The sequence below is a fragment of the Podarcis bocagei genome (assembly GCF_964188305.1).
Source record: "Podarcis bocagei genome assembly, chromosome: 13".
Lineage (NCBI taxonomy): Eukaryota > Metazoa > Chordata > Lepidosauria > Squamata > Lacertidae > Podarcis > Podarcis bocagei.
The window spans coordinates 15,574,345-15,587,894 of NC_138138.1; the positions used below are offsets into that span (position 1 = coordinate 15,574,345).

Genomic DNA, 13,550 nt, shown 5'->3' on the forward strand with positions numbered 1-13,550 from the left:
GAGTTGGCCACGACTGGACCTAATGGTCAGGGGTCCCTTTACCTATGTGTGTGTGTGTGCGCGCGCATGCGCATATGTGTGTATATATATATACCCTGCGCATTTTTCGCTCCATAAGACGCACCAGACCATAAGACGCACCTAGTTTTTGGAGGAGGAAAACAAGAAAAAATAATATTCTGAATCTCAGAAGCCAGAACAGCAAGAGGGATCACTGCACAGCAATCCCTCTTGCTGTTCTGGCTTCTGGGATAGCTGTGCAGCCTGTATTCGCTCCATAAGATGCACACACATTTCCCCTTACTTTTGGGGAGGGGAAAAGTGAGTCTTATAGAGCAAAAAATACGGTATATGTTTTATATAGGTTTTAATTGCATTGCAGATTGCTTCCAGATGCTTCAACATGACATGATTCATAAATAACAAGATTCATAAATAACAATCATCATCATGATTTGTTTGAATATAAGCCAGGTGCTGAGGGGTGAAAAAAACCCCACAAGCTCCCGTTCATAATTACAAATACTATATTGTAAGACTGTAGTACATAATGCTTGAGCTGTATGAGTCATACAGATAAATTGATGTTAAATGAAATGCAGTAACCAAACAGCCTCCAGGGGGGAAGAAGAAAAAAAAGGAACAGCCTCTCCAACTTCTCAGGGTATTTTCACACCTCCGAGAAGCGACTTTTCCTTGTCGGTTCCCCACAGAGAGCATTTTGGTTGAGTGCCCTGCAAGCAATATTCAATATTGACCACAGTCCTGGAGACCCATTGAAAATGAAGTTCTCAAAGATGCAGCCAATAGCATATTGGAGGGAGGGAGAGGAGGGGAAAGAGGTGTACAATACCTCTTTTTTAAAAAAGGAACTTTGTTGTGGGCTTACCCTCACGTCAAATTTAATAGGATGTGTTTTTACACTTCAGTAGTAGCCAGCAAGTTTCGTCCCCACCCACAGCCCCTCGGCCCAGCAGACCAAAATTCCTACCAGCTTTAGTTAACAGCACCCACAACCCCTTTCCATCCTCAGGTGCGACTAAAATCTTTTGCAAGGGAGCCGCGGACAAAGATAGCCGAGAGCCGCTTTGGAGAGCTCACTTCCAGAGGCGTTCGGAAAGACAACAGGCTTGCTGCCTGGCTTTTGAGGTCTTTTGAGTCGTTCAGGCTGCAAAAAGTAGGGAAAGGTTCTGGGTTTCTATTGCTCTTCCCAACACGAAAGGGTTCGGTCCCCCTTACCTCCCCCGTCACCACCACCAAGGGCAAGTTAAGACATGAGCTGCCGCAGTAGGAAATACAGCAAGCCACTAACCCCAGCAGCTGCTGTCACGGCCAGGATCCGCACCAGGAGGAAGTCCATGGAGTCCTCCAACGAGGAGTGCAGCTTCAAGACCTGCTTCCTCGTGGTCTCGATGTCTCTCGAGTTGTCGATGACGTGGCCGGCTAGCTTGACCTTTTGGTCCAGGGGCAGCTGGGCGGCAATGCGCGCTTCGGCCTCCGCCTGGGTCAGCCCGTTCCGGCGCATCAGGCGGGACAACTGGCTCTGTGGGTCACTTGGCAAAGGAAGGGAAGAGGAACTGAGCTCAGGGAGAAAGTCAGAAAGGGCTGTGTGTGTGTGTGTGTGTGTGTGTGTGTGTGTGTGTGTGTGTGTACACCCCCCTCCCATCTATCTAGTCAATTCCGGCTGCTCTTACACACTCCAGCACGGCTAAGACATGGAAAATGAGGGAGAGACTATGGCCACATACACACCATATGTATGGTATGTGGGTGGCGCTGTGGTCTAAACCAGTGAGCCTCTTGGGCTTGCCGATCGGAAGGTCGACGGTTCGAATCCTCCACGACGGGGTGAGCTCTCGTCGCTCTGTTCCAGCTCCTGCCAACCTAACAGTTTGAAAGCACACCAGTGCAAGTAGATAAATAGGTACCACTGTTGTGGGAAGCTAAACGGCGTTTCCATGCGCTGCTCTGGTTCGCCAGAAGCGGCTTAGTCATGCTGGCCACATGACCCGGAAGCTGTACGCCGGCTCCCTCGGCCAATAAAATGAGATGAGCGCCGCAACCCCAGAGTCGGCCATGACTGGACCTAATGGTCAGGGGTCCCTTTACCTTTACCTATCCTTTGACAGGTTTTTGTGTGTGTGTTTACTTTTTCCTCAGCAGATTTGCTGGTTGAGGTCCTTGTCCTTCACCCCTCAGATCTCAGCCTTGACAACTGAGCCCACTCTGCTCTGCACACCCTTCCCACTGATCTCTTCGTAGGCCACGTTCACACCCTAAAGCACTATGACACCGCTTGAAACAGTCATGGCTTCCCCCAAAGAATTGTGGGAGCTCTAGTTTGTTAAAGGGTGCAGAGAGTTGTTAGGGGAGGCCCTGTTCCCCTCACAGAGCTACAGTGCTGACTGTTTTAACGGTCAACCCCTCTTCACAGGGAACTCTTGAGAACTGTAGCTCTGTGAGGCATCCAGTTTTTTAAAATATATATATATTTATTAAAACTATATACTGCCACTCATCAAAAGATCTCAGGGCAGTTTACAGAATAAACTACAAGATAAAATGCAAGTAAATAATTAAACCAAAGCAGCAAAACAATAACAGACACATTTAAAAGTCTGTAGAATATTAATCGGCCAAAGGCCTGGTTGAAGAGGAACATTTTCTTCTGCCGCCTAAAGCTATATAATGAAGGCGCCAGGCGAAGCATTCCACAGATGGGGAGCCACTGCAGAAAAGGCCCGTTCTCATGTTGCCACTCTCTGGACCTCTCAGCAAAGTACAGCTCCCAGATTTTTTTTTGGGGGGGGGAGCCGTGACTGTTTAAAATGGTACCGTAAGACTTTAAACATATATGTGTGTGTGTATATATATGTGTGTGTGTGTGTGTGTGTGTGTGTATGTATATATATATGTGTGTGTGTGTGTGTGTAAAGGTGGGTAGGAGCAGGGACCGAACAACGGGAGCTCACCCCGTCGCGGGGATTTGAACCGCCGACCTTCTGACCCTCTGTGGTTTAACAGGAACAGCTAAATAATTCCCTGAAGAGATACGTTTACCTTCTCCATCTAAATCGAGGATGGGACACCTCAGGCTTGGGGGCAAAAAGCAGCCCTCAGGCGCCTCTCCCTCTGGAATTTGGGTCTCTTCCCAGCCACACACACCTCTTCCCAGGCCATCCCCATCACTGGTTCTGCTTTGCATGGTCCGCGATTGTTTCTGCATGGCACACACACGTCAAGCAATGGGCGTTAAACTCTGATAACGCCCATTGCTTGACGTGTGTGTGTGTGTGTGTGTGTGTGTGTGTGTGTGTGCGTGCAGACATTAGCCTGTTACACAAAGGTAAGAGTTACATTGGTTGCTCTGGTCACTTTTGCTCTTTCCTCACCCATCAGAGGCTTGCGGCCTCTGAAAGATTATCCAGACAGGAATGTGGCCCCTACGAAATAAACTTTTTATACAACTCTGTTCACAGGTTTGCAGGAGCTCCAACCCATTCCAAGGGTCAGTCCATTCGGAAGCGCAACAATATTCTGTGTGGCCCTTTCGGTACTGCCCTTAAAAATGCTGCACAAGCAGTGTTCAGAATTTGCCAGGCGCATTTTGCACCTGGCTATTGGCCACCTGCGACCAGGTAAGGATGCCCGGGCACCAGGATGGTTCCTGATGTCTCCTGCCATATGGAGGTGTATGCCTGGAGAACCTTGGATCTTGCCTGTTTTCACACACTTGTAGAATTCTGTTATGTTTTAGCTGCACAAAGATTTTGGGTCTGCCCCAAAATGGCAAGTAGGCATTTCATTCTGGCGACTGTGACCCTGGTTTTAAGGAGCCATTTGACACCTAGCTTATATAGCTGAGTTTCTAACACTGTACAGTAGTCGTACCTTGGTTTTCAAACAGCTTAGTTCTCAAACATTTTAGCTCCCGGACACTGCAAACCCGGAAGTGACTGTTCCGGTTTGCGAACTGTTTTTGGAAGCCGAACGTCCGATGGGGCATCCGATTGGCTGCAGGAGCTTCCTGCAGCCAGTGAGAAGCCGCGCTTTGGTTTCTGAACGTTTTGGAAGTCGAACGGACTTCCAGAATGGATTCAGTTCGACTTCCAAAGTACGACTGTATGAGCAACCAGTTCTAATGGATTTGGTTCATCTGAATGGTCACGTGGAAATCCCATGTAAGCAGAGCTTGGACAGCCATCTGTCATGTATGATCTAGTTGAGATTCCTGCATTGCAAGGGGTTAGACAAGATCACTCTAGTCTAAATTCTAGGATTCCTGACTCAGTTCAGGAGCCAGTGCATTCCAAAGGGCATCTTCTGTCCTTTAATCCGTCAGACCGGCTGGCGCTTTCGTATTGTGACATAACGACATCGTTCCCTGTAATATCCTTACCAGTACACGAGAACAGTGTGCTTCATGAACTTGATCAGCGTGTTGGTTTCAAAAAGGAGCGGGATATCGAGGATCACATACCGATGGCCTGCGGAGGGGAAGGAGGTGAATTTTGTATCGCAAATGTTGTAGAAACTGCAAGCATTCATTCCACACACACACACAAAACTGCACAAGGAGTTTTGTGTAAAGCGCTGCAAACTCAAGAGTTTGTGTGATTTCATCCCCTTGTCAGATTCTGGAGTAAAATTTGGGTGACTCCCTGTCTGAAATCGAAAGTGGAATTTTACAGTTGCAATCAGACGAGTTGAGAACAAAGAGAGAGATTTCTTCAGAATAACTCCGAGTCAACAAAGCCAGAAGGCCTCATAGGGACATAATATTGGATAAAGAATTAATGGAACAAATGACGGGAATTAAAACCTCACACAGGAGAAGAAAGGAGAACTTCACCTGGGAATTTACAAATTATTACATGTGTTAATGCGAATTGAAGTTAATTTTTGTAGCTGTGGTATAAGGGATTTTATCAAGAATGGATTGTATTTGGTTTGAGCAAGAGTCTGGAGGCAGAATTAAAGGGAATCAGACGCTGAAGTACAGCAAGTGGGAAACCCCACAAAATTTATAATTGGCTATGTAATTGATTTGTATTTGAATTAGTATCACTATTTGGTGTTAAGGTAAAAGGTACCTTTATTTGAGAGGGACGAGGGTGGCACTGTGGGTTAAACCACAGAGCCTAGGACTTGCCGATCAGAAGGTCGGCAGTTCAAATCCCTATAACGGGGTGAGCTCCCGTTGCTCGGTCCCTGCTCCTGCCAACCTAGCAGTTCAAAAGCACGTCAAAGTGCAAGTAGATAAATAGGTACCGCTCCGGCAGGAAGGTAAACGGCGTTTCCATGCGCTGCTCTGGTTTGCCAGAAGCGGCTTAGTCCTGCTGGCTACATGACCCGGAAGCTGTACGCCCGGAAGCTGGCTACATGACCCGGAAGCTCCCTCGGCCAATAAAGTGAGATGAGCACTGCAACCCCAGAGTAGGCCACAACTGGACCTAATGGTCAGGGTCCCTTTACCTTTATTTCATGTTAATATAATATGACGCATATTGGATTTTTGTAATTGAAAATTAATAAAAATTATTTAGCAACAACAAAATTGGACCAGGATCCATATACCGAACAAGGCACCGGGATGTCATTTTTCTGACCAGGGAACGCTCCCCTCCTCTGGCAAACTCCTTCGGAAGCACAGGGAAGTTCCAGCATTGTAGTGTGCAGTTCACAGCAGGAGCCGCTTTTATAATATTGCCACTAATTTGAATGACGGGAGTTGAATTAGTCCAATTACCTTAATTTGCAGAAAAGTCTAGGTCTTCTGAAGAACAAAGCTTTGAAGATCACCAGTGAGGCTATTTTCCCAGTTCCCTAAACGCTTTCCCCTCTCATCTAAGGGGGTTATATTGGCCTTAGAAACTGGAAAACAGAGAGCTCTGGCTCTCCCTCCCACCCTGTCTGCTTTCAATGAGTTCCTCCTTGTGAGGAGACCCTTCTCTGCTACCCTGAGACCTCCAAAGCAGCCGGCGATATTATCAGGCCCTTGATTAGACAGATTTGTCAGCTGTATTTGTTACAGTTATCAGAGGAATGAAAGGGAATAGAGAGACGGTGCAGAAATCCCAGCTGTCAAACCATTCTTTTACCTTATCGAGTTCAAAAAGAACTTTTATAAGAGCGCCCGGGAAAAGGGGGGGCTGGGGGTGCGTGCGAGCATTTCTGAAGGTGTGACATTATGCACAATACTTCCCCAAGACTCTTTTGTGTGTGCTCTTTAAAGGCAACGTTAAGGGAGCAAAAATGCAAAGGGCAAGGATAAAGAAGGAAGAATTCTCAGGATGTAAGCAGTGAATGGATGAGCGAAAACACGGCACAAAGGAAGCAGCTCAGAGGCCTTTTTACAGTCCATCCCCTCTTGGCCAGCAAAGGAAAATAAAATAAAATGCAGGGCAAAGGGAGACGATGCAGCTTTTGTCAGCGTGTATCGATGCCCCGAGGATTCCGCAAAGTAAAATAAAAATAAAAATCAACCTCACCAGTAGCTTACCCAGCATAAAGTATTTCAAGATCTGTTTTACCATCTCCTTCTGTATCTCAGGGTGAGTGATGGAATTCAGCAGCCGACGTTTTTCGGGCTGGGAGAAAACTATGCTTCCCAGAGCTTCGCGGTTGATCTCGCCGCTCTCCAGGAGAATTTCAGGGCCAAAAGAATGCACAATGCGCTGGTATGCCAGGAAGCGTGGCTGGACCACTGAGGAAAGAGGGGTTAACATTAAGACTCCACCAGAGTTGCTTTCAATTTTTTGTCAGGGGTAGCACTGGGAAACTCAATCAGAGCCGAGGCGGACAGCAGAGACAAACTGCAAGTCGAGAAGCGTTGCTTGAGATAAGACAGTTTGCGTCAATTCCTACATACGCTCATTCATGAATCCAATCTGCCCCACTTCCCCATTAATTTGCAAATTTTGTTTTGGGAAAACCCGCAGGAACATTTGTATTTAAAATGTGCTTTTTACCACAAAATGCATATTTGAATATGCACTGCGTCTCGACGTATGCGTTTCTATCCTAATATGTGCATTTATCTGAAGCTGAGGCTCCAATACTCTGGCCATCTCATGAGAAGAGATGACTTCATGGGAAAGACCCTGATGTTGGGAAAGATGGAGGGCACAAGGAGAAGGGGACGACAGAGGACGAGATGGTTGGACAGTGTTCTCGAAGCTACCAGCATGAGTTTGACCAAACTGCGGGAGGCAGTGGAAGACAGGAGTGCCTGGTGTGCTCTGGTCCATGGGGTCACAATGAGTCGGACACGACTAAACAGCTAAACAACAACATGTGCATTTATAACGCATACTGTGCCTTTTCTTTTCTTGGGCCGAGAAATTTGGAGATGTGTGAAATCTGACAGATAACCACATTCTGCGCTGCACATTAGTCCAGCAATTGCAGATCAGCTGGCATCAGAATCCACAGCACCCCTAGCTCCAACTGGCCCAAACTATTTGCAGAGGTCCTCCAACAGGCAAAAAGACAGGTTCCAAGTGCTGTCGGCGGAGGGATGAGACAAACACAGCTTCTCTTCCTCGCAAGCAGAAAGCTACGTGAGCTTTCCCAAGCTTTCTGCAGTTAGATCTCCTGCCTACAGCAGCAATCCACAGTCTAACAAATAAGTGCACAAGATCTGCTCTATCGGAACAGACCAGTAGATCAGCATTCTGTCTTTCTAGCAGCAGTCAGTCAAATAAGTTTAGAAGCTCACAAGCATATTACATTACAGTTCCATGATTTAAAACACTCAACGTAGTTTTATTTTACTCTTCAAAAGGCAATTGGTGGAGAGGTTGGGGGCCGAGTTTTCATTGCACCTAAAGGTACAGAATTTTTGCAGAGATAGTTTTTCTAGGTCAACAGCGCCTCTCAGGGGTGTGTGTGTGTTGGGATCAGGGCTGCAGCGCTTAAGCCAGGCTTCCTCAACATCGGCCCTCCAGACGTTTTTGGCCTACAACTCCCATAATCCCTAGCTAGCAGGACCAGTGGTCAGGGATGATGGGAATTGTAGTCTCAAAACATCTGGAAGGCAAAGGTTGAGGAAGCCTGGCTTAAGCCATGGGTAGGCAACCTAAGGCCTGGGGGCCAGATCCGGCCCAATCACCTTCTAAATCCGGTCTGCGGATGGTCCAGGAATCAGCGTGTTTTTACATGAGTAGAAGGTGTCCTTTTATTTAAAATGCATCTCTGGGTTATTTGTGGGGCATAGGAATTCATTTTTTTCCCTTCAAAACAAAGTCCAGCCCCCCCCCCCACAAGGTCTGAGGGACAGTGGACTGGCCCCCTGCTGAAAAAGTTTGCTGACCCCTGGCTTAAGCAAAGAATTAAGCCCAGTTCCCTAGTCCTGCTGGGGACGCGGGTGGCGCTGTGGGTTAAACCACAGAACATAGGACTTGCCGATCAGAAGGTTGGTGGTTCAAATCCCATCGATGGGTTGACCTCCCACTGCTTGGTCCCAGCTCCTACCAACCTAGCAGTTCGAAAGCACGTCAAGGTGCAAGTAGATAAATAGGTACCGCTCTGGCAGGAAGGTAAACGGCGTTTCCGTGCGCTGCTCTGGTTCGCCAGAAGCGGCTTAGTCATGCTGGCCACATGACCCGGAAGCTGTACGCCGGCTCCCTCGGCCAATAAAGAGAGATGAGCACCGCAACCCCAGAGTCCTTCGCGATTGGACCTAATGGTCAGGGGCCCCTTTACCTTTACCTCTTCCCCAGTGCTGCAGGCCTAATCCAAATTAACCCTCTATTCTTCCTCAGCAGCTTCTCTTTGAGGAAGAAAACCAGTATGTTGGTAGGCCCCAAGACAACTGGAAAATTGCATGGCAAGCGACATTGGCCTGGAATCTATGTACAGTGGTGCCTCGCAAGACGAAAAGAATCCATTCTGTGATTCTCTTCGTCTAGCGGTTTTTTCGTCTTGCGAAGCAAGCCCATTGACGGATTAGAGGATTAGCGCTATTAGCGGCTTTTAGAGGCTTATCTGCTGATCGGATCAGCTGATAAGCAGCTTAGTGGCTTAGAAAAGGGGGGGGAGGGAAAAAACCAGCAGGAACTCGCAAGACATTGTCGTCTTGCGAAGCAAGCCGATAGGAAATTCGTCTTGCGAAGCATCTCCAAAACGGAAAACTCTTTCGTCTAGCGAGTTTTCCGTCTTGCGAGGCATTCGTCTTGCGGGGCACCACTGTATTGGTCTCATTTTTATCCCACAAATGGATCCAAGCCGAGAACCCAAGAGCAGACCCAACAACAACTCCCTTGGGGATCCTGGAGGATCTACAGTGGTACCTCAGGTTAAGTACTTAATTCGTTCCGGAGGTCCGTTCTTAACCTGAAACTGTTCTTAAGCTGAAGCACCACTTTAGCTAATGGGGCCTCCTGCTGTTGCTGCGCCGCCGGAGCCCGATTTCTGTTCTCATCCTGAAGCAAAGTTCTTAACCCGAGGTACTATTTCTGTTTTAGCAGTCTGTAACCCGAAGTGTATGTAACCTGAAGCATCTGTAACCCGAGGTACCACTGTATTGCCTCTGGCCAGCGGTCCACTGGCGAACAAAAGTGCATCTTCTGTTCACCCTCATACCAAGCAACACAGCCTGACTCACCTTGTCGGGCTATAACATCAGCATCAATGACAGCGCAGCCCAGTTCCCGCAGCATAGCAACCACCGTACTTTTTCCTGATGCAATGCCACCCGTCAATCCTACCAGAAACATCCTGCTCTGGATGGAAAGGAAAAAATAACATTAAGCGACAAAAGAAATGTGAAACTCAGCTTGTGCTCATTTGTAAACTTGGTTCTGAAGAGCTTCAACTTTTCCCTCAACCCACCTCGCCACCTAACATCCTAGCAGGGTGGATTTGATTTAAATCAAATTGATTCAAATCAGTAAGACTTGATTTAAATCATTTTTTTATAGAAAGACTCATTCTTGCTGGTATAATCTTAATATTTACAACCAGATGAAGGTTTCATTTTTGGAATAATAAATTTTCAGAGTAGTTTTTACAGCTATATCAAAAATTACTGATTTGGTTATACTATTAGAAATACATAGACAGACATTGGTGAAATTATTGTAAGGTTTAGTAAGTTAAATGTTTATATTTGGACAACTTTTCTGCTGTACTTCACTGGAAGGAGAAAAATAATCATTTCCTTAATAACAATTTAAACAATCTCTTTAACGAAAACAATAAGATTATAGCATATTTATCCATGCTTGTTAACTGATGTGGTTAAACGGTTTTTTAAAAACGAAAACTTAGACTGAGTTTTATACACATGAAAAACTTAAAACAAATCCTTATTTCCTGATTAAAAGCCTTTGGTCTACAATGTAACTTAAACAGAAAACTAACTTTAGAAAGATTTTTCCTCCAAAAGCATTTTATTTTAAAAATCCGATTTAAATTAAAAAATCTGATTTACTTTTTTTTAAAAAAACCCGGTTTTTAAATTTTCTTTTTAAAAAATCATTGATTTTTATCCATCTTATCTGGAATTTAGCTGTTTAAAAAATCACAAAGGGCAGAAAATAATCACTATATTTCTGAGTTGCTACCTATCATTACAAGAAAAATAAAAACACAAAAACCAACAATACATTTAAATGCAATTCAACCAGCATATCCGCAGTATTAAAACAGCAGCATGCATGAACAATAAAGCACACGTTTTAAATGTCATTTGAAACAGGTAGAAGTTCAAAGCCTTTCAATACTGAGACAGCCAATGACAGATCCCTTGGGAGTGAATTCCATAAGGAAAGGACCATCCCTTCTCCTCATGGCTGTCCAATTAAATGGCTCTTAATAGGGACATGGGTGGCACTGTGGGTTAAACCACAGAGCCTAGGGCTTGCCGATCGGAAGGTTGGCGGTTCGAATCCGCACGACGGGGTGAGCTCCCGTTGCTCAGTCCCTGCTCCTGCCAACCTAGCAGTTCGAAAGCACATCAAAGTGCAAGTAGATAAATAGGTACCACTGCGGCGGGAAGGTAAACGGTGTTTCCGTGCGCTGCTTTGGTTCGCCAGAAGGGACTTAGTCATGCTGTACGCCGGCTCCCTTGGCCAGTAAACGAGATGAGCACTGCAACCCAGAGTCGTCTGCGACTGGACCTAATGGTCAGGGGTCCCTTGATATTTTTTAAGAGTGAGCCACTGAGCAGTGGCGTAGCGTGGGGGGTGCAGGGGGAGCCGGCCGCACCGGGCGCAACATCTGGGGGTTAGGGTTAGGGGGCGCAAATCCACGGGTTAGGGGGCCTTGCCTTGCCCCGGGTGCTGACAACCCACGCTACGCCACTGCCACTGAGTAGGGCCTCCAGTGCCGGTCTTAATCCAGGAGATGCTTCATATGGACACAGGCAGTCCTTTATTTAATAACTTAACCCGGAACCATTTAGAGTTTCAAAGGTCAAAACCCAAGATCTCTCAAGGCAAATATGAAAGATTAGGGGGATTGGTCAAGGGGCATGGAGTTTAAATCACCAGGTTCAAATTATCTGGTTTCTTCCACATAATGTAAAAAAACCACCTCTGTAACAAGCAGAAATATTACCTAAGGATTAGCATAGAATCATAGAGCTGGAAGGGACCGTGAGGGTCTTCTAGTTCAACCCCCTGCAATGCATTAATCTTTTGCCATTTCATCAACGGCTACTTCTATAAAGGTGGCAAAATACCAATACTCTTCCATTAGGGTAGGATTGTGAATTTTGTGGTGGCGGCGGCAGCAGGAAATCTTATTTTGGGAGTGTGATGATGTATGTCAATAATAAACATAATGAAATCTATAGTGTCTTAAAATTGGAAACTGCCATGGGCTGAAAGAAGATATACAATTTGAAGTTTCAAAATATACCATTTCAGGGCAAATCCAGAGACCCTGAGAGGTCTGTGTGTTTTTAAACAGGGATTTAGGGGAACCCTTTTAAGGTTACCATATTTTTTTTTACAATGAAATTGGGGACACTTTTCAACTTCAGTAGGAATGATAGGATTTTGTCAGGGGCTGATTTGTAAATCCGGGGACTGTCCCCGAAAACAGGGACGTCTGGTAACCTTACCTTAGGTCCTAACAAGAGCATGGCTCAGGCTCCCTGCAATACGTTACTGTGTCCCACCTCCAGTATCTCATATTTATCCCAGCTTATCATTACTAATCAGTGCAGACTTTGCATTTGAAATCTGTGGCTCTTAAAAGAAAAAGAGAGAGAGAGAGAGCAAAAACTGGCAATACGTCGTTTAACTTTGGAAAGGCAGGGTTGGAGTTTTGCAAAACGGAGATTCCTCCAGAAAACCCGGGAGAAAACAAATAAAATTCACCGCTTTCTTCTGCCACAGATGTGGAGCCCCCTGCCACCTACACCTCCAAAATTTCTATTTAAAAAAAAGAGATGGAAGAAGCACTTAAGGATAGAACTGTCTGGCTACCCTGGAATCCCTTCCACTTAATCTCAGAGGCGAGGTGACTTGACTGCGGTGGCTCAACAGCGAACGCGTCGCGGGAACTCTGCACGTTCTCAGAAACCCTCGGTACGCCGCGCAGGAAATAAACCCGAACAAGCTTGTTCTCCCGAGGGATATGCCTACCCTCCCAGCCCCCGGGTTCAGCGAAGGAAGGGTCCCGATCCTCGCAAAAACATCCCACACTCACCAGTTCGGTTCCGCCACCAAATGCTGACTGAGACCTTTTTCCACCCTCTCGTCGGCTTCACCCGTGTCCAACTTTTCCGACTTCCTATTGGCAGAGGGAAGTCACGCTGGGAAACCCAACCAATCGCTGCCATGGAGGCTGGGCTCTGCTTCCCCAAGCGCGAAGCCATCGTCGCGATTTGAGGGAGCAGGAGGCTTGGAGCAAGGAATGGGCAAGGAATTCGAAAGACTTCCAGGCGGTCAAAGCTAGTTTTAAAGCTGCTCCTCTTCGCTAGCGAGAAAGACTGAAGCTCCTGTATTCTTTTTCGACGCCTGCTAAAGGCATTCTTATTTAAACAAGCCTACCTTGAGGTTTAGAAAGCCTGTATGAATTTTAACTTGTTTGAGTCTGTTCACTCACTTTTCCACACACAGAAACAAATCATGCTTACAACCAAGAAACAAGAATGCATTTCAAATAAAGACTACAAAAAAAACCCCTATTCTATTGGGGTTCTAACTCTCTGTGTGTTTTAAATTATGGTGCGAATTTTTAAAGCGATTATTATTATTTTTTTGTAAACCGCTCTGACGCTTTCCCCTACAATCAAGCGGTATATAAATTTTATTAAATAAATAAACTAGTAGTATCAACTGGTTGCTTGAAAGTCTTTGGGACAAAATCCCAGCTGACAGAGGCAACTGGGTGACAGTTCTGTGGCAGAGTAGATCCTTTGAAAGCACACTGCCCTCCCACCCCTGGTAAAATGAAGATTGTTGCCAGTTCTTGAATTTAAAATTGTTGATGAGAGAATTTAAGGCAGAGCCATGTGGTTTCTGATAGGTCCCGAAATGCAAAAATCTGTATTTTCACCTCGTGTCTAACTTCAGAACAAAACACAACACTGTAGA

General features: G+C 46.0%; 1 protein-coding gene across 1 annotated transcript; it reads right to left on the minus strand.

The window, feature by feature from the left end:
- Window positions 1–352: 352 nt before the first annotated feature.
- DCAKD (dephospho-CoA kinase domain containing) lies at window positions 353–12,772 on the minus strand. Its single transcript, XM_081166903.1, has 5 exons — window positions 12,661–12,772; window positions 9,608–9,725; window positions 6,503–6,706; window positions 4,400–4,487; window positions 353–1,553 (listed from the first exon to the last, which is right to left on the minus strand). Exons 2-5 carry the CDS (start codon window positions 9,717–9,719, stop codon window positions 1,268–1,270), a joined length of 690 nt encoding a protein of 229 aa, XP_081023029.1. The 5' UTR covers window positions 9,720–9,725; window positions 12,661–12,772; the 3' UTR covers window positions 353–1,267.
- Between the last annotated feature and the right edge of the window lie 778 nt (window positions 12,773–13,550).

Excerpts from the sequence above, each read along its gene's own strand:
- DCAKD (XM_081166903.1), bottom strand. The coding sequence starts at position 9,719 with ATGTTTCTGGTAGGATTGACGGGTGGCATTGCATCAGGAAAAAGTACG. Across the intron at positions 6,707-9,607 it reads TGATGTTATAGCCCGACAAG|TGGTCCAGCCACGCTTCCTG; the intron begins GTGAGTCAGGCT and ends CTCTTTCCTCAG. Across the intron at positions 1,554-4,399 it reads CACACTGTTCTCGTGTACTG|TGACCCACAGAGCCAGTTGT; the intron begins GTAAGGATATTA and ends TCCTTTGCCAAG.